Source organism: Pristis pectinata, chromosome 27, assembly GCF_009764475.1.
Source record: "Pristis pectinata isolate sPriPec2 chromosome 27, sPriPec2.1.pri, whole genome shotgun sequence".
NCBI classification, from domain to species: Eukaryota; Metazoa; Chordata; class Chondrichthyes; order Rhinopristiformes; family Pristidae; genus Pristis; species Pristis pectinata.
In genome coordinates, this window is record NC_067431.1 from 6,237,605 (window position 1) to 6,259,838 (window position 22,234).

The 22,234-nt window shown below is 41.2% G+C and overlaps 1 protein-coding gene across 5 annotated transcripts in view; it reads right to left on the reverse strand.

Annotated features, from left to right (window-relative positions):
• Positions 1–5,387: 5,387 nt before the first annotated feature.
• ei24 (EI24 autophagy associated transmembrane protein) overlaps positions 5,388–22,234 on the reverse strand; it is a 36,836-nt gene continuing 19,989 nt past the window's right edge. For 2 of the 5 annotated variants that reach the window (XM_052039930.1, XM_052039931.1), the window contains 3 exons: positions 19,494–19,605; positions 17,441–17,515; positions 5,388–11,518 (listed from right to left, as the gene is read on the reverse strand). In XM_052039930.1, the coding sequence (XP_051895890.1) occupies positions 11,356–11,518; positions 17,441–17,515; positions 19,494–19,605 (350 nt within the window). In that variant the 3' untranslated portion in view covers positions 5,388–11,355. The remainder of the gene's footprint in view (positions 11,519–17,440; positions 17,516–19,493; positions 19,606–22,234) is intronic. The other 3 variants (XR_007958289.1, XR_007958288.1, XM_052039933.1) reach the window with 3 other exon arrangements.

The following is a 22,234-nucleotide window of genomic DNA, read 5'->3' on the forward strand; positions in this document are numbered from 1 at the left end:
AGTATGTCTTATGAGGATAGGTTGAGCAAGCTAGGGCTTTTCTCTTTGGAGAGGAGGATGATGAGAAGTGACTTGATAGAGGTGTACAAGATGATAAGAGGCATAGATCAAGTGGACAGTCAGAGACATTTTCCCAGGGCGACAATGGCTAACACGAGGGGTCATAATTTTAAGGTGACTGGAGGAAGGTACAAGGGAGATGTTGGGGTAATTTTTTTTTAAACACAGAGTGGTGGGTGCGTGGAACGCACTGCCGACAGAGGTTGTGGGGACAGATACATTAGGGACATTTAAGAGACTCTTAGACAGACACATGAATGATATAAAAACAGGGGGCTACGTGGGAAGGAAGGGTTAGATAGATCTCAGAGCAGGACAAAATGTAGGCACAGCATTGTGGGCCAAAGGGCCTGTACTGTGCTGTCATGTTCTATGATCTATGTTCATGCCGCTGGTGGCTTTACGTAAAGACCTGACTGACACGCGATGTCTCTGCACTTTTATAACTAGAACAGTATCAGACACTTTCCAATGCAAACAGGAGTTGGGTACACAGACAGACATAATCATTTCTCACCACTTATCATCTTTGGAAGACAACTTATTTTTGGACTGTGGGGCACAACATCTGGCCTGAAGGAGGGGTCAGTTTGGCCTGTCTGCAATGCCAACCCCACAGACCTGTGTGGCACCCCTCTGCCTTCAGTTGCCTCAACCATGGGGTTATCCACACATCTGAGGATCCCCAGGAAAGGCCCAATTCCTTAAAAGCTTCTGCTGCTGCATGGGGATTTAGGAGGTGTGCCATGAATACAGTTACAAACCAGATGTTGACTATCTCAATTTCTGCATGCTCGAGTCCCTGGGGCCCAACCTGACATTGAACCTGGGACCACGGAAGCAGGGATGAGGTACCCATGTACAGGTTCGGGTCTGGTCTGAACCCCCTGGCCTGTACAGACCTATATCCAGATCCATCTCTAACAGATCTGTTACAGTATAATGGGTACAGTACTGGGGAGATAGGTCTGTAGTTGTAACAATTGGGTGCAGTGGTGGCACAGGTCTGTCACTGTGTAACACTGGGGTACAGTACTGGTGGGGACAGGGCTGTCACTGTGTAACACTGGGGTACAGTACTGGTGGGGATTGATCTGTCACTGTGTAACACTGGGGTACAGTACTGGTGGGGACAGGGCTGTCACTGTGTAACACTGGGGTACAGTACTGGTGGGGATTGATCTGTCACTGTGTAACACGGGTACAGTACTGGTGGGGACAGGGCTATCACTGTGTAACACTGGGGTACAGTACTGGTGGGGATTGATCTGTCACTGTGTAACACTGGGGTACAGTACTGGTGGGGACGGATCTGTCACTGTGTAACACTGGGGTACAGTACTGGTGGGGACAGGGCTGTCACTGTGTAACACTGGGGTACAGTACTGGTGGGGACAGGGCTGTCACTGTGTAACACTGGGGTACAGTACTGGTAGGGACGGGTCTGTCACTGTGTAACACTGGGGTACAGTACTGGTAGGGACGGGTCTGTCACTGTGTAACATTTGGGTACAGTATTGGTGTCTGTCACTATATAACACTGGGGTACAGTATAGGTGGCTACTTGATGGTCAGCAGGAACTTGGTGGGCCAAAAAAGGTTCACAAGAATGATCCCGGGAAGGAATGGCTTAATGTATGAGGAGCATTTGATGTCTCTGGGCGTTTTTGATGGTGTTCATAAGGATGAGGGGGGATCTCATTGAAACCTACCGGATACTGAAAGGCCTGGATAGAGTGGACATGGAGAGGATGCTTCCATTAGTAGGGGAGTCTAGAATCTGAAGGCACTGACTCAGAATAAAGGGACGTGCCTTTAGAACTGAGATGAAGAGGAATTTCTTTAGCTATAGGGTGGTGAATCTGTGGAATTTGTTGCCACAGACGGCTGTGGAGGCCAAGTTGTTGTGTGTATTTAAGGCAGAGATTGATAGGTTCTTGATTGGTAAGGGGGTTAAGGGTTACAGGGAAAAGGTGGGAGAATGGGGTTGAGAAAAAAAAAAATCAGTCATGATCAAATGGCAGAGTAGACTCGATGGGCTGAATGGCCTATTTCTGCTCCTTTACCTTATGGTCTAAAGTATCTGTTTAATTCTCTGCTTATTCTCCTTGGTAAATTCTCCCATTGCTCTCTGTAAGGAAGCCATAATCACTCTTGCTACTCTTTTCCTTTTTACATACCCTCTCACAGTTTGATTTTGTTTCACATGTTCTATTTTCACTCTCTTTATCAATTTCTTGATCAATCTTTGCTGAAATGTAAAATTCTCCCAGGCCCCAGACTGGCTGTTTTTTTCTGGCAACTTTGAGCCTCAACACTGTTTCTCCTGTAATCCACTGCAGACACTTTTTAAGTTTTAGTTTTAAAGGAATGCACATTTATTACAAATCATGTAGAATTTTTCCAAATGCTGGCCATTATCTGTCTGCTGTTATACCTTTAAGTGTAACTTCCCAGTGTAACACAGCCAACCTGCCCTTATACCCTCACAATTTCCTTTGTTTAGATCAAAAACTTATGGTTTCATATTTATCTATATCAGTTTCAAACAATATAAATTTTATCATAAAAGTTGCTCATTCCTAGGGACTCTTTTAATAACAAGATTATTGCACAGATCTAAAATAGCCTGTTGGTACGTCAGTTGCTCAACATTACTGATCTAACAATTCACCCTGTACACATTTCATGCATTCATTCCTTACATTGTTAGTTATAAATTGATTTACCCAGTCTCTCATGATTACGGTATTTCCCCTGTTGCATGCACCATTAATTTCCTTATTTGTACTGTGATCTATTTGATGGCCTAGAAAGAACTGATCTTGTAAGCTAGATCAAAGCAATCCACTGCCTTTTTCATTTTATTGAAAATTCAGCTTTTTTTAAAAAAAAAGGGCTTTTTCTTGAATCAGTTTTGGGATTTGAGGAAAATATACTTTGAGCTATGAGTGTTTTATAGGGTAATTTTTTTGATTGGAGAAATTTATGTTTAATAAAGTCTATGCTTTTAGATGGAAGCAGACAAGTAATAGGGAAAGAGGTAGAAATGGTGTGTATTATTACACAAAAAGTTCACGCATTTCTCTCTGAAGGTTGGGAAGGCTAACTAGTGAAGAGGAAAGTGGGAGCAGTGACATCTATTGGTCAGAAAACAGGTGGTCATCTCTAATTCCACTTCACAGGGTTTTATCCCCCAATATTCCAGGAACTCGTCATTCTATAACTACTTTTAGCCCCAGTGATATAGATTCCACCATATTCTTGTGGGCCCAGACCGATCTCCAGGACTTTTCTCACCATCTCCCCACCCTGCTCACCCTCCAGCCACAGAGCTCCAGATTGCGCATTGCCTAGGACTGGCCCCAGTGTTCCCAAACCCAATTTTATGGTTTTCAAATGTTTCCAGTTCCCGGGTTTTGCTCTAATTTTCATCAAATACATTTCTGAAATGAACTTCCCCCCCTTGTGCTTCCTGTGCCTGGAGCCTAACCCCACCCGGAAAGTCCTAAACTTATTTTGGTTTGGCCAGATTGTGTCCAGTAATCCAAGATCCAACCTTCCGCACAATACAGTAGGATTTCTGGTACTTGACATAACACTTGGTTCAGATGAAACTTTACTTACCATGACCAATTACATCATTTGGCATAATCTTGTCTAAATGCATCAGACTTAAGAATTGGAGTTGATGGCCATACCGTACTTCCTGAATTGGATCTGTACTCTTCCAGGAAGAGTAAAGCTGGTCATGGCACACATGGTAGTACAACTCAATGTACCTTTAATACTATATATTGATCTACTGTTCCCTCTAATTTTAATTATCATTCATATACAGATAGCTTTAGATGATTTTTAAAAGAACTCTGTCTGGCCATCAGTTTGTATTTCCCTTGCAAACTGCTAAACTGTCCTAGATGCTCTCTTTTATAATACAGATATCATACCCATGACAATTTGATTGCTACAACCACTCCTACTTTTCAATTTACCATTTTTATCTTGCAATTGTTACTTCTCAGACCTGTGCAAGAGAATTAGTCTATTGACCCCTCAGAGTTGAAAATGATCAAGCAAAGGTTTTTTGGTGGAAAATATGCTGGTTTTATCAACATTTTGAAAAACTAGTGGATAGATTTTACTCCAGCAATGATTATGTGTATCATTTCCAAAGATTTTTCAGGGATGAATCCAGACTTGGCGTTACTTCTCAAATAAAGGCAGAAAATGCTGGAAACACTCAGCAGGTCATGCTGCATCTGTACGAAGAGACATAGAGTTAATGTTTCGGGTCAAAGACACTTCTGTTTCTCTTCCTACAGATGCAGCCTGACCTGCTGAGTATTTCCAGCATTTTCTGTTCACGTTTTAGATTTCCAGCATCTGCGGTTCGTAATTTTCACTGCATGTTACTCCTCTCTGTATTTGTAAGTCATTTGAATGCCAGACCAAAAGGAGCTGATGTATACAAATCTGTCATTGTGTGGCCTGATTAGACTATTTATTTCCTTGGCTTAGTATAAAGATTTTGTGCATCAGTATGAAAAATTCCTGTATTCTTTTCAAGTCAGCCTGTTTAAACTTACTTAAAAGTCTTGTTGGTTGCACATGGCATATTGAGTATGAAACTGAATCTTGTGTGATGATAATACAACTTTAATGTTATTTACCCTTAATTATGTTCTACTAGTCCTACTACCTTTGTCACTTTATTAATCACCCCCCCCCCCCCCAACCTGCCAATACCACTCAAAGTTTTTTTCTTCTTTCACATAATGTATGTGGGCACGGGAGATCAGCAGATATATTACAGTATTACAGAAATGATTCATGTGCTGGAATTCTGCAGTGAAACGGATTCATTGTAAAATTGGGCAATCCCTTGCATTTGATAGATCGGCAAAATTCCAACAATTTCCCATTTTCACCATAATGTTTTCTGGTCAATGGTTATGGTTTGAAATTGTTACCTTCATCTTTTCTTGGATTAAATCAGTGTGAATACATGCATTTTAATAACGTATTTTGATGTACAATGATTTCATAATATTTCCCTGTACTGTGAAAAATCATTCTGCAACAGTTTAGGAAAGGTTGTGCACTGCTGATCATGGATTGGCCCCAGAACCTCTGGCATAACTAAGGTGATGAACTGAGTGCCCTGTGAGAGTTATTGAAGCACTTTTTCCCTAACTTGGCTGGTGCTATTTACAACTGAGTGTGGTTATATTTTTTTTGCAGGTCTTCTTCCAAAACTGAATTGCACATTCTCATTCTTCAGCTTCTCATTCAGAAATTTGAGATTCTAACTGGTACAAGTGCCTTTATTTCCACGTTCAGTGGTACGTACACTGACAAGTAAACTAAACTGTCTTGTGAAAATCCTCAGTCTGACAGGGACCGAGGACTTATCCTCATTACAAAAGCATACAATGTAAAACAACTTTTAACCTTGTACAAGTTCACAAAACATAGCACATTAAGACTTGCTCTTTTTTTTAAAAAAGTTGACCAGCTCAAGCTTCCTGTAGCTTGAAAGCAACATGCTTTATGAAGTTTGAAAATGTACATTAGAAATAAAGTTTAATATTGTCCTTCATATAAAGGAGTACAAGCAGCTTGCCAAGAAAACATTAGGACTCAGTCCTTCAGCACACCTGTAACCACATATTTCACATCCCATTTTTGGTTTGTTGTGAGAGAGGTTTTACTTTACCATTGAGGATGCATCCCATCTCTGAATAATCACTCAGTTGACATTGTTAAAGCCAAGTAACTAGGGGTAGCAGAACCAACAGCCAGACCTGCACTGAGCCAGGGTAACAGTGATCCCTGCTGCAGGTGGTGGACGTTGGGATGAGGTGATGCCTGACCCCACCCCTCTGCACCCTGCTGATACACAGCATTAAATGTGTCACTTAGAACCGGCAACGGTGTAACAATACCCTTGACTGACTTGACCCCTCAGGAGGGTGGGACTGGGTTTAAAAAAAACCATATTAGCTTTGTCTAGCCCTCAGTAATTTAGCTGCTGAAAGCTTTCATCGATCAGTGCAGCAACAGTTTCATCTGATAGCTGCAAACTGTATTGCAAACAAACAGAAATAGAAATAGGTGCATCAGATAGCAGTGCCCAGGGGTTGTGGGATGAAGGAATCTGAACTTACAGCATCTGCTTGAACCTTTTCCATGTCTCCTGCAAATAGCTTCAAGGATGAAAGTTAAAATATACATTTTAACAACAGATATACAAGGGTAGCACAATAACCCATCAATTACCAGAACCTCACAGCTTAACAATTCACAATCAGAGATGGTGTTTCAATTGCATGACAAATCACACAAGATATAATACAAACAAGAATACAAGTTATGTGCAATTAATTGCGTCAAACAGTTATGCTATGAGGCAGTTGCAACAGCCTAGAAGCAACCCAATGCAAAAGGAACGTTCACCAATGCTTTTCTTCAGCAGACAAAAGATGTGATCACTACACAGTCAATTTAAGTGAATGCTGTTACAACTCCCACAGACGAATTCTTTGCAGTAAAGAAATCTCCAGCATGGTCAATTGACAAATGCCAGCAACTTCACTCACTCAAGGCAACTTGGAGCAAATAATGGACGGGGGGGTGGAATGAAGACCAATGGCATTCCAAGAAGTCTTTTCTCCTGTAATCAGTTAAAACTGTATCTAATGAGGGTGGACTTCATTTTCAGTCTTTAAAGTTCCAGTGAGCCCTTCCTCTTTGGTCAGCTGATGAGATTAGAGCCAGCAGGGCTCCAATGGAACACTCCTACGTTTTAGGTAGATGGTTCTGGTCAAAGATCCCACATCAGAACTGGAGAATGGAGGCAACATTGAACCAATTACTTTCTCTCCCCCCATGAGTCCAGTCTGACCTGCTAAGCAACAATGTGTTTCTTTATATTATCGCCCTCTAACTGCCTCCTTTAACCCATGAGCAGAGGACTCCTACAGCTCAGCCCGACAGTAACCCTGACCTCACCCTATCACAGATACACCACCCCCCACCATCTTCATTGCAACAAAATTATCATTTTTCCGGTTCTAACAAAGGGTCTTCAGCCTGAACGTCAAATGTTTCTTTCCTCAGATACTGCCTGATCTGAGTGGTTTTTTAGTATTTTCTGTTTTTTTTCAGATTTCCAGCATCTACAGGTTTTTTTTTGCGTTCAGTTCCAGAGCTTCCTGAAATGATTATTAGTGTTTACTTGAACCATAATCTACTTTGGCCTGAGACCTTGCTGACTGCTCAGTTTGCTAGTTTCTCATCATACTGTTTCAAAATTTAATTTCACTGGCTAACTATTTTACTGGCACACTATTGGTATTGAAGGTCCAACACAGAGTTTAAATGGTATGAGATCTGACTTCATTTGGCAGTGGCCCTGGCAAGAACATAGATACAACCTGCTTTATGGGTCTCTATTGCAAGGAGTGAGATGCAACAACTTGTAAAACTTGACAAATGGGATTTGCTAACTTCTGTCTGCACACATCTTCAAGAGTATTTGCTGACTATATGGAGCTTCAAGGACCTTTTCCAGTTAATATGCAAATAACCTGGAGCAGGCAGAAGTTTTGCAGCATTAAAGCAACCCATAAATTAATGCCTGGGTGAGTACAGATAGTCTCTGTAAATAAAGGTCACATGCAATTCAGAGTTATGAACCAAAACCAAACTTACTTTGCTTGGAGAGCTGCCGTTAATTAAAGATACACAAATCACACCAGGACAGTCTTTTTTGGATCAGCTAATTTGTTCATTAAATATTGAATAATAGTGATGAATATATTTAAGTTACAGGCTGGAATCTAAATGAGGGATTTAAGTGGCTTACATATAAACCTCTGGAGGGAATCGTGCCATAAAATGTAATTAAGGGATTTATAGAGAAGTCCCACAGTGTCAGCTGTGGAAAAGCATTCAACGTGGGAAAGTGATGGACACAAAAAAGGGAAAATACGAGAGAAAAAAAGATTAACTTTACAACAAATGATGCAAACTTGAGAGCCCGTCTTTATACGAACCTGGCTGTTTGCCGCAGTCCGCACCAGAGAGACAGAGAACGCCCTTTAATTTTTTTTATTCTACATATTCAAGATTAAGAAAACTTGGTGATAACTACTTTCAGTGATCAGCTTGGTGAACAACATCGATCAAAAACAAAGCGCAAAAACGACTAAAACACAATGACGTTGGTTATGATTTTCCCTCTGATGCAATGGGGTTTACCCTATTCAAAACCTTTCTTCACAGAATTATGTACTAACATTGTTACTGAGCTAACTAGACATATTGGTCTTCATATTACTGTTCTGACACACCTCATTTGAGAACAGGCTCTGCAATAGAATCTCAGTTGGGTAAAATAACAAATCTCTTCCACACATTGGTTTCTCCTTCCATAGTACACACACTATTGCTAAAATTGGTTGTGGTATACCTGGATCCAATCTCGGAGCAGGGGAAAGGAAAATCCTCATCATCATCATTCCCATGTTTGTTAGTAACCTTTATCCAATGTCTGTGATTATCATAGGATAGGCCACAGGAGTCTGCTGAACTTGGCCAATGGCCAAGGTAGATCATAGAGGTACATAAACTACTTGATAAGTTTTAAAACACCAAGTGCATTAAATCTCAATGTTAGAACAGGTTTAAAAGCATCTTTTTATCAAATGGTTGAAATTAGCTAAAGCTATCCTATGCACTGCAGTACCATGGATTTGTTGCCTCAGTCTATAATGTTGATTTCTGTTCATTGGAGATATGAAGCATTCAAAGAGCAAAGTTCAGAGGAAAGGCTAGAGAAACAGGCTTTTCAACTACAAGGGGAGTTAACAAGCAGCAACCTTACAAAAGCAAACATGACAACTGAGCAACATGACACTGGAACAATTTTAAACTAATAACTGTAAAAAGGCAGGATAGATTCCTGCTAGTAAAAGGCAAAATTTAGAACTCGTTCCAGGAAATTCTGCTTTATAAACATGATCAACTCACACAGTAGACTTGTGGGTAAGACAGTAAAAATGAACGCTCTGGAACAATTTTGAAACAGCTGTAGAACAGGGACCTTTAGCGTCTTTCTGGATGGGTAAATGGTCTTCCTGGTTCATACCTGTATGGTGATCTGGTTGAACCTTGCCAGCTGGGTTAGGTAGTCCCCTATCCCTCAGCAAAAAGCCACCACTTTTTAGGTGATGAGGGAAAAGCAGAAAATTAACAAAAAAATCTGTCAACATCAGGTCATGTGGAAATCGGAGGTGAGGAATAAGTGTGGTCAGGATCTGAGTTAACCCAAAATTAATTTTACGGTGACTTTAATTAGCTTCGACCCACAGCCCTCCATACACACTTAATACAGTAACTATTCTTTCACTTCATGTCATCCAGTATCTGTGTCATTCAATAACTGCCCACATAACCAACCTCGAGCATACTTTACACATGGTGGCTTTCATTACCACAAATACACCTTTGATCTTTCAATCTACACCTACTCTTGCTCACCAATGTCAATCTCCACTGGGGAAATCAAAGTTATACTTCAAAATTTCCCTTCCCCTGCCAGTCATGAAGATACTCTAATTCATTAAAATCTGATGTATATGCTATGGGCTTGACAGCCAACTCATACTGGCTCTTCGTTACAATTGTACTTTGCTCTTTTAATTTTTTTAATATATTTGGCTATAACTTGAAATCCAGAAAATCATTAATAATGAAATACCTTGGCCAACAGTTGTAGGTTTTTAAATCTGACTGAGATATAACAGCTCACTGAACAGCAACCAATCCAGGAAAAAAAGGCAAAATGACAAAAAGCACAGAAGTGAACCAAACCTCAAAAGTTTACAAAGCATGATCTTACCATGTGGGGGATAGGCTGGGAGAAGAGGGCACCTGACCCTTCATGTTTCCGTCTCCAAACATTCCTACATTTTGCTTAAGTGGTTTTCTTCAACACCACATTGGTCAACATAGAGTAGACTCGGTGGGCCACGTGGTTACCTTCTGTGTTGCAACTATTCCAAGATATCAGATCTAATTTACAAACATGCTGGCGAAGCAAAGTGGCAACTTTAACCAACTTTATTCATTTGACTTCTTAACATGAACAGTTTAGTTTTGTAAGTTGGAAGGGGCTGGAATGGACTTACTACAAAAAGTCTTGACTGACTAGTGATCAGGATCACTTGCCTTGAACATTACTTGTGGCAAGATATGGGTTCCCCATGTTGTGTGGTTACTTTCAAAGAATGTTTGGATCGTTGTGCAATAAGGACTTTAAATTAAACATCTAATCTGCCAAAGAGTTCAGAAGAGCAACAAACCCACTTTGGTACAGCTTACAGAAGGCATGTCAGGTAGTGGAACATTTGGGTATTTCTCCTCGTCCCAGATTAGTGCAAGTGACCTTCACTTACTTGCTCAGTGAGCGTGTATGTCAGTATGTGACTTAGCCATAAATCCAACAGTCAGTGGTGTGAACACCATCAATCCTAACCATAACAGCAGATTTGAGACAATCTACATGGAAATAATCTTACATTAAGAATAGATGGAGCAAGATTTTCAGTTGAGGAGCAAGATTTTGTGAAGTCCACTGCAGTACACCATTCTCCCTCTTCAAAACAACCAAATTTCTAAAAAAAAAACAGGCTTCGTTCATTCAATAGGATCACGAATACACTTACCATAATCATTATTGGTTTAATATTGAGCTAGAACACGTTACCGTTCCATTATGATATCCCTGATGGTTATCTGGACTGAGACTAATACTGACACAAGTACAGTTACATTTTTACAATCCCACAGGCAGTTCCTCATTTCCCCCACCCCTCACAAAACTCCCTCAAAACAACAATAAAGCAAAGCATTGTATTCCGTAAGTCACATACTTGGCACAAATGTGTACAAAAAAAAAGTAACATTTAGGCACAAGTCAGCTAGTATTTGCTGCAAATTCTGTCTCACTCGTACATCTTCTATAAAATGCTTTCTCACATAAAAGTTACCACATTAAAATCAGATCGAAGTTCAAACCTTTTACCTGCCAGCTCCATAGCAGGAGGACAAGTTATGTACAGATTCAGGGTTGGAAGTCGGAAGTGCCAGGTACAATCCACATCTAGACATGCAAGCGAAACGTGGCTACTCAAAGCCTCCAGGAAAACTGTCCTGCCTTCATAGGAGGCAAAACTTTGAGTGTACCTTGTGCAAAGTGTCAGGAAGCAAAGTGCCCTGAACTGGAGTTTACTGTTGCATCATGGGTCTCTGTTTGGCAGGGGACAGATGAGAAGATGGCAGATGCTCAGATGACCCTGTTGTTGTCATGGCAGTTTGAATATGAACTGTCTTGTGAAAGAGTTTGTTGCTGAGCATGATAACAAAGGAGAAGAGGTGCAGCTGAAAATGACTGGAAGGGGAGAAGAGCAAACAATTTTAATCAGTTTTATTTATAAAGAGTAACTGCAATTCCCCATTCCCAAACAAGTTTCTTTACCACCCACCCCCTCCACCCCATAGAGAGAGAAGTCACAGTAAGGGGGCCTACATCTTTAAAAGTCAATAAATCATTAGGTTATCACAAGTTCTTAGGAAATAACAAAGGCCCTGACTATCGATTTCCAATCATCTTTAGTTACCAGCACGGTGCTGGAAGACTGCCAATGGTGATACTGTTACTTAAAAAGTGAGAAAAGTATTTACTTAACTACAGGTCAGGCTGCCTAATAAAATGGTGGACAAGTTATGGTAAAAAATTCTGAGGGACAGCATAAATCAACATTTGGAGAGGCACAGGTTAATCAGGCAGTCAGTACATACTTGACTGGTGAAATTGACTGAATTTTTAATGTGGTAATGGCAAACATTGATTAGGGTAGTCCGTTTGTTGTAGCAAGGTACTTGAGAAAGTTCCATGTGGCAGATTGATAAAGAAAGCAAGAAGCATTGGGATCCAAGGGACTGTAGCAAACTGGATTCAAAATTAGCTCAGCGGGACAAAGGGAAGTGTAACAAGTTTTACTGTCTTCAAGCAAGGAGAGAAATCTGATTGTTGAACTACAGAATGGTCTCTTCACTGTCTGCTATGGGGAAAGGCATGCAAGGGTCTTCCTCGGCAACCTCCTGTATTACCCACCCACTTGTCCTGCCAAGCACCTCCTGCCCATCTGTAGATCCAACACAGAGCACTTGCTGTCACTGCAGTTCTGAAGTAACTGATGTGACCAGAGCAGGAGTCTGGAAGGCTGGATGCACAAGGCTCAGTACCAGACCTCCTGATTTATGTGATACATGTCAATGATTTGGACTCAAATGTACAGCCGTACACTTAATATGGTTGAAAGTGAGGGAAGTGTCAATGGGCTAGTCAGGTGAGCACAGTGGCATGTGGAAATTAATCTACAGAAATGAGGTTATACACGTGGGAAGGGGAAACAACGCTATGAATCAGTAAATAAGATACAAAGAAGTGCAGAAGAATCGGCAGTTGTTGGAATGCATGTCCACACATACCCGAAAATACTAAATGAAAAAAAAATTGGAGATTGAATATGAAATCCAAAATAAAAGCAGAAAATGTTAGAAATACGAAGCAGGTCAGGCAGCATCTATGAAAAGAAACAGTTAACATTTCATATCATACACAAAATGTTGAAGGAACTCAACAGGTCAGGTAGCATCTGTGGAGGGAAATATACAGTCGACTGTTTATTTCCCTCCACATGATGCCTAACCTGCTGAGTTCCTCCAGCATTTTGTGTGTGTTGTTCCAGATTCCAGCATCTGCAGAATCTCTTGTGTCTACATTTCTTATCACAGAACCTTCTAATGTTAACTGTTTTCTCTTTCCACAGATGCTGCCTGACCTGCTAAGCGTTTCCAGCATTCTGTATTTATCCCTGAAGATATGTCAGGTAACTCAAGAGGTCAAGAATATTTAATATAGCTGTTGGGGAGGGTTTAAACTAATCTGGCAGGGGGATGGAAACCAGGATGTTAGGATAGAGGAAGAGGTATATAGGAACAAGTTTAAGACAGTGTGCAGTGAAGATGGTAAGAAGGAAAGGCAGGTGAAAAGTCCGGATAATTTGCTGAACAACAGAAGTACAATGAAATCGGTAGCAGATACTGGCCTAAATGTACTATATTTAAATGCACGTAGTATTAGGAATAAAGTGGATGACCTAGTGGCACAGCTACAGATTAAAAAATATGACATTGTGGCAATCACCGAGTCATGGCTTAATGATGGATGTGATTGGGAACTGTATGTCCAGGGGTACACAGTGTATAGGAAGGATAGGCAGGTAGGCAGAGGGGGTGGTGTGGCCCTGATGGTTAGTAATGATATGAAATCAATAGAAAGGACGGACATTGGGTCAGAAGAAGTGGAATCCTTTTGGGTGGAGCTAAGAAATAGCAATGGTAGAAGGACAATAATAGCAGTTATATATAGGCCCCCTAACAGCAGCTGGGATGTGGACTATAAGTTACAGTTAGAAATAGAAAAAGCATGTCAGAGGGACAACGTTAAGATAATTATGGGGGATTTTAACATGAAAGTGGATTGGGAAAGCCAGCAAGGTAGTGGATCTCAGGAGAGCGCGTTTGTGGAATGTCTACAAGATGGCTTTATGGAGCAACTTGTTGATGAGCCCACTAGGGGACCGGCTGTTTCGGACTGGATGCTGTGTAACGAACCGGAGGTGATTAGGGAACTAAAGGTAAAGGAACCATTAGGAACTAGCGATCACAATATGATTGAGTTCAGTTTCAAATTTGAAATGGAGAAGCTGATAGCAGGTGCATCTATATTTCAGTGGACCAAAGGAAATTACAGTGGCATGAGAGAGGAACTGGCCCAAATTGATTGGAAGAATAAGCTAGTTGGAGGGGCAGCAGAGCAGAAATGGATGGAATTTTTACAATACGAAAATGCAGGATAGATATATTCCAAGAAAAAAGGTTTTGAATGGAAAAAAGGCACAAATGTGGATAATGAGAGGTTAAGGCTAAAATAAGAGCAAAAGGGAGGGCATACAAGGAAGCAAAAATTAGTGGGAAAACAGAAGACTGGGAAACTTTTAAAAACCTACAGAAAGAAACTAAGAAGGTCATCAGTAAAGAAAAGATGAATTATGAAAGGAAGTTGGCAGATAACATTCAAAAGGATACAAAGTTTTTTTTAAATATATGAAGAGTAAAGGAGAGTCACAGGTTGATATAGGACCAATCGAAAACGGTGCGGGAGAGATTATAATGGATGATAAAGAGGTAGAAGAGGAACTAAATGAGTATTTTGCATCAGTCTTCACTGTGGAAGACATCAGCAATATACCGGATAGTCAGAGATCTCAGGGGATAGAACTGAGTTCAGTTAAGATTACTAGAGAGAAGGTGCTAAGGAGGCTAAATGGACTAAAGACAGATAAGTCTCCCGGACTGGATGAGGTACACCCCCGGGTTCTGAAGGAGGTGGCTTTAGAGATTGCAGAGGCAATGGTGATAATTTTCTAGGAATTGATAGACTCTGGCATGGTTCCAGAGGACTGGAGGGTCGCAAATGTAGTTCCGCTGTATAAGAAAGGTGGGAGGCAGCATAAAGGAAATTACAGACCTATTAGTCTGACATCGGTGGTGGGAAATATATTGGAATCGATACTCAAGGATGAGGTTATGGAATACCTAGAGGTGCCAGGCAAGATAGGTCCAAGCCAGCATGGTTTCGTGAAGGGAAGATCCTGCCTGACCAACCTATTGGAGTTTTTTGAGGAAATCACAGGTAGGGTGGATAAAGGAGAGGCTGTGGATGTTGTTTAATTAGACTTTCAAAAGGCCTTTGACAAGGTACCACACGAGAGGCTGATTAATAAGATGAGAGCTCATGGAATTACAGGTAGGATATTGGAATGGGTGGAGCATTGGCTGGTTGGCAGAAAGCAAAGGGTGGGAATAAAGGCATCCTGTTCTGGTCGGCTACTGGTTCCTAGCGGTGTTCCGCAGGGGTCGGTGTTGGGGCCGCTTCTTTTTACCTTGTATATTAATGATTTGGATTATGAGGTAAATGGTTTTGTGGCTAAGTTTGCAGACGACACCAAGATAGGTGGAGGAGTAGGGAGTATTGAAGAAGCAGGAAGGTTGCAGTGAGGCTTAGATAGTTTAGGAGAATGGGCAAAGAAATGGCAGATGAGACTCAATGTTGAGAAGTGTGCCATTGTACATTGGAAAAAGAAATACATGGGCAGATTATTATCTAGATGGGGAGAAAATTCAAAGTACACAAGTACAAAGGGACTTGGGGGTACTCGTGCAGGATACCCTAGTTAACCACCAGGTCAGATCGGCAGTAAAGAAAGTGAATGCTAGGTTGGCATTCATTTCGAGAGGTATAGTGTAGAAAGTAGGGAAGTGTTGATGAGGCTCTATGGAGCACTGGTGAGGCCTCATTTGGAATACTGTGTGCAGTTTTGGGCCCCATATCTTAGGAATGATATACCGACGTTGGAGAGGGTTCAGAGGAGATTTACAAGGATGATTCCCAGAATGAAAGGGCTTACATATGATGAGCATTTGTCGGCTCTTGGACTGTACTCACTGGAGTACAGAAGAATGAGAGGGGACCTCATAGAAACATTTAGAATATTGAAAGGACTGGACAGAGTAGATGTGGCTAAGCTGTTTCCCCTGGTGGGTGAGTCCAGGACTAGAGGGCACAATCTTAGAATTAGAGGGTACTGGTTTAAAACAGAGATGAGGAGAAATTTCTTTAGCCAGAGGGTAGTGAAATTATGGAATTCTTTGCCACGTACAGCTGTGGAGGCCCGATCATTAGGGGCGTTTAAGGAGGAGATTGATAGGGATCTAATTAGTCAAGGCATCAAGGGATATGGGGACAAGGCCGGAAATTGGGGCTAGATAGGAATAGATTTTCGTGTAGCTCATGGAGCAGACTTGATGGGCCGAATGGCCTACTTCTGTTCCTTTGTCTTGTGATCAAGGTGGCAGACAAGTACTTGCTTTTATCATTGTGGCATAGAATACAAGAACTTGGATATAGTGTTACTAAAGCATGTAGTTTTGATCACCAAACCATAAGGATGTGATGGCATGGGAGGGTGCATTCGAGATTTATGAAGATGAAGCCATGACTAAATACTCTTAGTTACCAGGAAAGACTGGATAGTCTGGGATTGAAGAAGGGAGACTGAGGGAAGATTTGATTTGAGTGTAAAATGACTATAAGCCTAATTGGGGGAGCAGCAGGCAGGTCAATAACTTTGGGATAGATATTCAGTGTATTAACAGAAGGATTAGAGGGAAACAATGGAGAAAAATATTTTCACCCAAGATGTAGGATGGAATCCGGAACTAACTGAAAGGGCAGTGGAACTTTCATGATACAAGAAAGACACCTAGATGAGCACTTGAAGAATGTAAGCCAACAGAACAAGAGTTGGAACGTGAGATCAACCCAAACAGTGGCTTTTTGCCAGCATGGAACAAGTCTCTTCGTGCTGTAAATTTCTAACATTGCGAATGAACATGATTTTTCTTGCTACCCACTTCAAAAGAAATTCCCACGTTATAATCATTGGTGATTTACTTCATGTGGATGCAATTAAAGCTTAATCTCCAGATTATTTTATCATTTCAAAACCCAACTATGATTTTCTTCCCACCTTTTTAAACAGCTTATGTACCCTTTGACAAGATAAAAGGACCAACCAGGCAGTGACGGAAGGGGAGTTTGCTGTGCACTTGGATGTGCAGTGCTATGGTTGGCTAACATTAACCTGGACCACTGGGGCAACATACTTGATTAGGGTAGGTGAGAATGGAAACAAGAATAACAAGCATGTGTTTTTAGTACAAATTGCCAAGGCTTCTGGCATCGTCCGTGAAACAAGTCACTCTACCCACCAACATGTTGGAGGGAAATGCATAAAGCTGTGGACAAAGAGACATGGGTTGGAACTCCGCAAAATGTACATTGTACCCTTATGACAAATAGTGCGTGATGATGGTCATCAGGCAAGGCTAAATTCAAAATCTCCACTCAGAAGTGAAGTAACATCACTTTTCTTGTCACACCTTAATACTTCTGGAGTTGAAGAGAGAGTTGAAACATCATTGTTGAGGAGCAATATCTGGGAGATGGTCACAATACAGCATCAGTCTCACTCCAGCTTGGTGAAAGGTGGTTTGTTGTCATACTTATGGGACGGCAGAAGATCCTTAACCTCCCTCCTTAATTCAATCTCTAATAGTGAACCTTAAAAATACTTGGACAGTTTCAGTGGAGTGATAGAGATTGGAATCAAAGTGTACTCACAATGACCTCACTGGGACTTTTGCTTCATTTGCACTTATTATAAACAGAGGAAAGAGAATGGAGAACAAACAGCCACTGTAAAACATAAAAAGAGACATTGTCTGTTACAAAGTGGTAATATTAACACACTGCTCTAGGCAGAATACTACTTCTATTGGAAGCAGACTAGCAGCCACACTTTATTACTGGTTTCAGCCTTTGGCCTCATTGATCACACACAATAGATTTAACCTTTCTGACACTACTATAAATCCACTTTGGTCTAATATAATTCCTTCTGCCTAGAAGTGTTTTTTTCTTTCTGTAACTCTGAATTTTTACATCTCCTTTTCTTCCCTGAACACACTTCATCCAATTCTCATACGCTTTGTCATATCACCACTTGTATCTTTTTGATTTCTTTCCACTCTGTCCCTAATGTTCAGGGTTTCTGCAGCAATTACTATAACTAGCAACTGGAGAGGGAATTGCAGAAAACTAACACATACAGGGGAGGGTGAGCATGCAAAGGCATAAATACAAAAAGCAGAATTTTAAATCTGAGGTGCTGAGGGACTGGGAGCTGATAATAAGGACATGGGTAATGGGTGGTCCAGAATATGATCTGGGATGAGCTGAAGTTCACAGGTGGCAGAGGATGGAAAACCAGTGTGGATACCAATGGAAAATACAAATGTGACGGTTATAAAGTCATGAGAGTTTCCACAGAAGGTGTGCTCAGGTGTAAAGGTGATGAAGTTTATGGGTCTGTATGCTGGGGAGGACAAAGTTTACACAGATAAGGATTTCATGATTGATAAAACAATGGGCAGGGAGACAGTTATAACCAGTGGCTAGATGGGGTTTGTGCTGGGGCTGCTGAATAAAAATGGGACAGCAGTTTTACCCAGGTTTGGCTGGAGAAAATTGAACTGGCTTGGGATCTGACAACACAGAGGCAGCAGGGAGGCAAACCTGGTGAGATTCGAACAGATAACTTGGAGGAAAAGGACACAGACCTTGGAAGCAATGATATATTCAGGGACTTCAAGAAAGAAAAAGTGGGGTGAAAGTGGTGCAAGATCTTCCAAGGGGTCATGGGTTTTTTTTGGCAGTGGTGTTGGAAGGGGACGTAAGAGAATCTCAGAATTTACAGCTTAAGGAGGAGCCCACCTTGACTGTGCTTAGTCTTTGGAACTGCCGTCCAATTAAGTTACTGTTCTGTTCCCCAGAGCTTGGTAATTTTCAATATTCACATATTTATTTCTCTTTAGAGAGTTACAGTTGAAGTTTAATTAACCAATCTTTCAGGTAATGAATTGTAGATCACATTACTAATTACATAAATTTTTCTCTCATCTCAACTCTGGCTTTTGCTAATTAGCTAAAATCAGTGTTCTTTGGTTTATTGATCCACTTGCCATTTACTCTACCTTTAGTTATAGTTACGAAGACCTTTAGGATTTTGAATAATTTTATTAAAATATGCAAATAACCTTCTCCTCTTTAAGGAAGATAATCCCAATTTCTCCAACCTCTCCACATAACTGAAGACCCTCACTCTCCATTCTCTGCTAGTAAATCTCACGTGCCCTATCAATGGCTTTGACAAGCTTCCTAAAACACGCAGCCACAGCTACATACAATACTTTAGCCTAGCCTAAGCGGTAAATTGTAATGTTTCTGGCACGGTAGTATAGCGGTTAGCGTAACACTATTACAGTGCCAGCAACCTGGGTTCAATTCCGGCCGCTGTCCGTAAGGAGGTTGTACATTCTCCCCATATCTGCGTGCGTTTCCTCTGGGTGCTCTGGTTTCCTCCCAAATTCCAAAGATGTATGGGTTAGGAAGTTATGGGCATGTTATGTTGGCGCCGGAAGTGTGGCGACACTTGTGGGCTGCCCCCAGAACACTCCCGCGAAGATGCATTTCACTGTGTGTTTCGATGTACATGTGACTAATAAAGATATCTTGTCTTGTCCTAAGCATGGCTACTTTTGTAACACTATTTATGCCAAGGACCTCTTACTTTTTCCAGCTAGTTTTACCTAGACAGTTTCTGCACAGCACAAACCTGATCACATAGGACGAGGGCAGAGCAGTGAGAATAGCCAAGGGTAATCCAAAACCAAAGTAATAGGGCCAATTCCTTTCAATGTTGGACAAGCGCTGGTGCATCTCCACCCCTATACGCACACACAAAGAACAAATGTTTCAAGACAATGCTTTGCATTTAAAATATACATTAAAGGTATGAAAATTGGAGAACCTTCAGCTATCTAATTGAGGTCATGCAATTCAATACAACATTTGCCATGCATCGCAACAATCCATTCATTATCTCATTACAAATTATTACAGATCCTTCATATCAGGTTACTATGAGCCTAATGGGCTACACTCTTTCCTCCTTGAATCTACAACCATTTGACTAGAAGTGTGCTGTGTTGAGTCAGAAAAAGCCAAGGTCCCCAGATCCAGAGACCTTCCTGCCACAACATTACAATGTCAGGGCCTTCAGTTGGGTTTACGTAAGGAAAAAGGAGCAGGAATAGGCCAATTGGCCCACTAAGCCTGCTCCATCATTCAGTAAGATCATGGTTGATCCAATCATGACCTCAGTACTATTTTCTCCACAATCTCCCTATACTGTCTCCCTTGAAGATCATATGTGTGTCAATGTATGCCTTGAATATATTCAATGTCTCCATCTCTACAACAACTAGACTGCAGAATTCCAACCTAATGAGCCTCAGAAAAGAAGTTCCTCAGCTCCTTCTGTAGTGGACAACCCCTTATTGGGAAACTATGCCTCCTAATTCTAGATAACCCATTAGGGGAAACATCCTCACAGCATTCACCTTGTGAATCCTCCTCAGAACCTCATATGTTTCAATGAGATCACCTCTCATTCTTTTCTACTCCAATAAGTATAGGCACAACATGGTCAGCCTGTCAACCCCTTCATCTCAGGAATCAACCTAATGAGCCTTCTCTGCTTTGCTTGATAAGAACATAAAAGATAGGAGCGGGAGAGACAGGGGGATCATTGAATATTGTCTCCCTTTGGGAGCAGAACATACCTCAAAAACAAACTTCCACAGATTTAAATGGAACTTTTTTATCTGCAATTTTTTTTTCAAGTTGCTGGTTTGGACCCTCAATCAGGATGTCTCCAATAGTGTGAAAACTACTCTGTCCAGATCTCAAGTTACATGACTTTTAAACAGTGTATAAGTAGTAAGGGCTCAAAGGGAACCACAAGCTGTGACCCAGTCATTAACTTTTTGATGACATCAGAAAATTGTGCATTCAAATGCCTCCTCAAAGACTCAATCACCAGGCTCGCCTTACAGATGCATTCAACCTTTCGCATGCAAAGTTGCACTGAAACGTCATCTGTCCTGTGGCTGGGCATAAACCATTGCACAGCAGGAAGAAGGTATAACCATCATTTGAAAATGATATTTGGAAGATGTCAATAATTGCGACATACTTAGGAAGACATCAAGATCTATGTGTAAAGGGAAGGGGTGAGGAAGGGTATCAATATTTGCATGGGCATCCCACAAAGAAAAGTTGGGGAAGAAAAAAAAGTTTTTAAAATAAATATTCTATTTGCTACCCTGCCTCCCCTCTTCTGTCCACCTATCACTGCTCTGCTTTTCCCTCCTATATATTGGGCTTCCCCCTTTCCTATCTTCAGTCCTGAAGAAGGGTCCTGACCCGAAACGTTGACCGCCTGCTTTTCTCCACGGATGCTGCCTGGCCTACTGAGTTCCTCCAGCATCATGGTGTTTTTCATCTAGATTCCAGCATCTGCAGTCCTTTGTTTCTCTAACAAAGTGTATTCTATAAAATCCTGAAGTGACTCATGCAGTGTCACATCTGCCTGTTCACGTTAGTTACAGAATAAAAAAAAGCCCCCAAAAAGGCTCCCAAACAGTACTGTGAAAATCAATCTGCTGCCTAGGTTTTGCTTTAAGCTTGAGAAATTTCCCCCAGATAAAAGGACACAACCACTGACATTTATCGAATGTTGGATCTAATCTTAGACCCTCATGATGTGACTGCTATTAACTGTATCCAAGAGATTTGTATCAATTAGCATTAATCGTACTCAGATAGCATGCATCAGTTGGGGACCTTTGCACTCATTGACGTAGCAGGTGACTTGAAGGGAGGTGAACCTATTTAAGCAAGCATATAATTATGGTACTTCTCTATGAATAAGGGCTTGTAACTGATGATGTCACTAGTACCATAACTAGGCTGAGAAACAGGTGTCCCTCAGACAGTCCAACTTTAAATTGCTGCCCTTCCAGTGGGGACATACAATTTGTCCACTTGGTGGTTTTTGCTGGAATATAGTCCTGTAAGTGGCTTTTTACCAAATTATTCAGGAGTGAGTGGCTTAGATACCGAGCAGCTTAGTTACTGAGCGACTGCACTGTGCATTTTTGCCCAGCCTTCCCTTCACTATCATTCTACTATATGGTCCTGCAATGAAGTGCTACAAAGGCCAGCTGTTAGTGTTACCAGGCTTGCCTTAAATTATTATTCATCCAGTGAACTGATTCTCTTCTTGTAATGGGATCTTGCTGAGGAGGTGTCGAGCAGCACGAGCATGAATTAAATAAGAGGATGAAGTGAGTGGTCAGGGTGTAATCACTGCCAAAACAAATTTACTTTCCTATTGAACAAGTTGCCATCTTGAACACTCCACACAAAAAGATGTATTTCACTGTGTGTTTCAGTGTACATGTGACTAATAAAGATATCTTATTACCAACTGACTGCATTCATTTGCAAGAA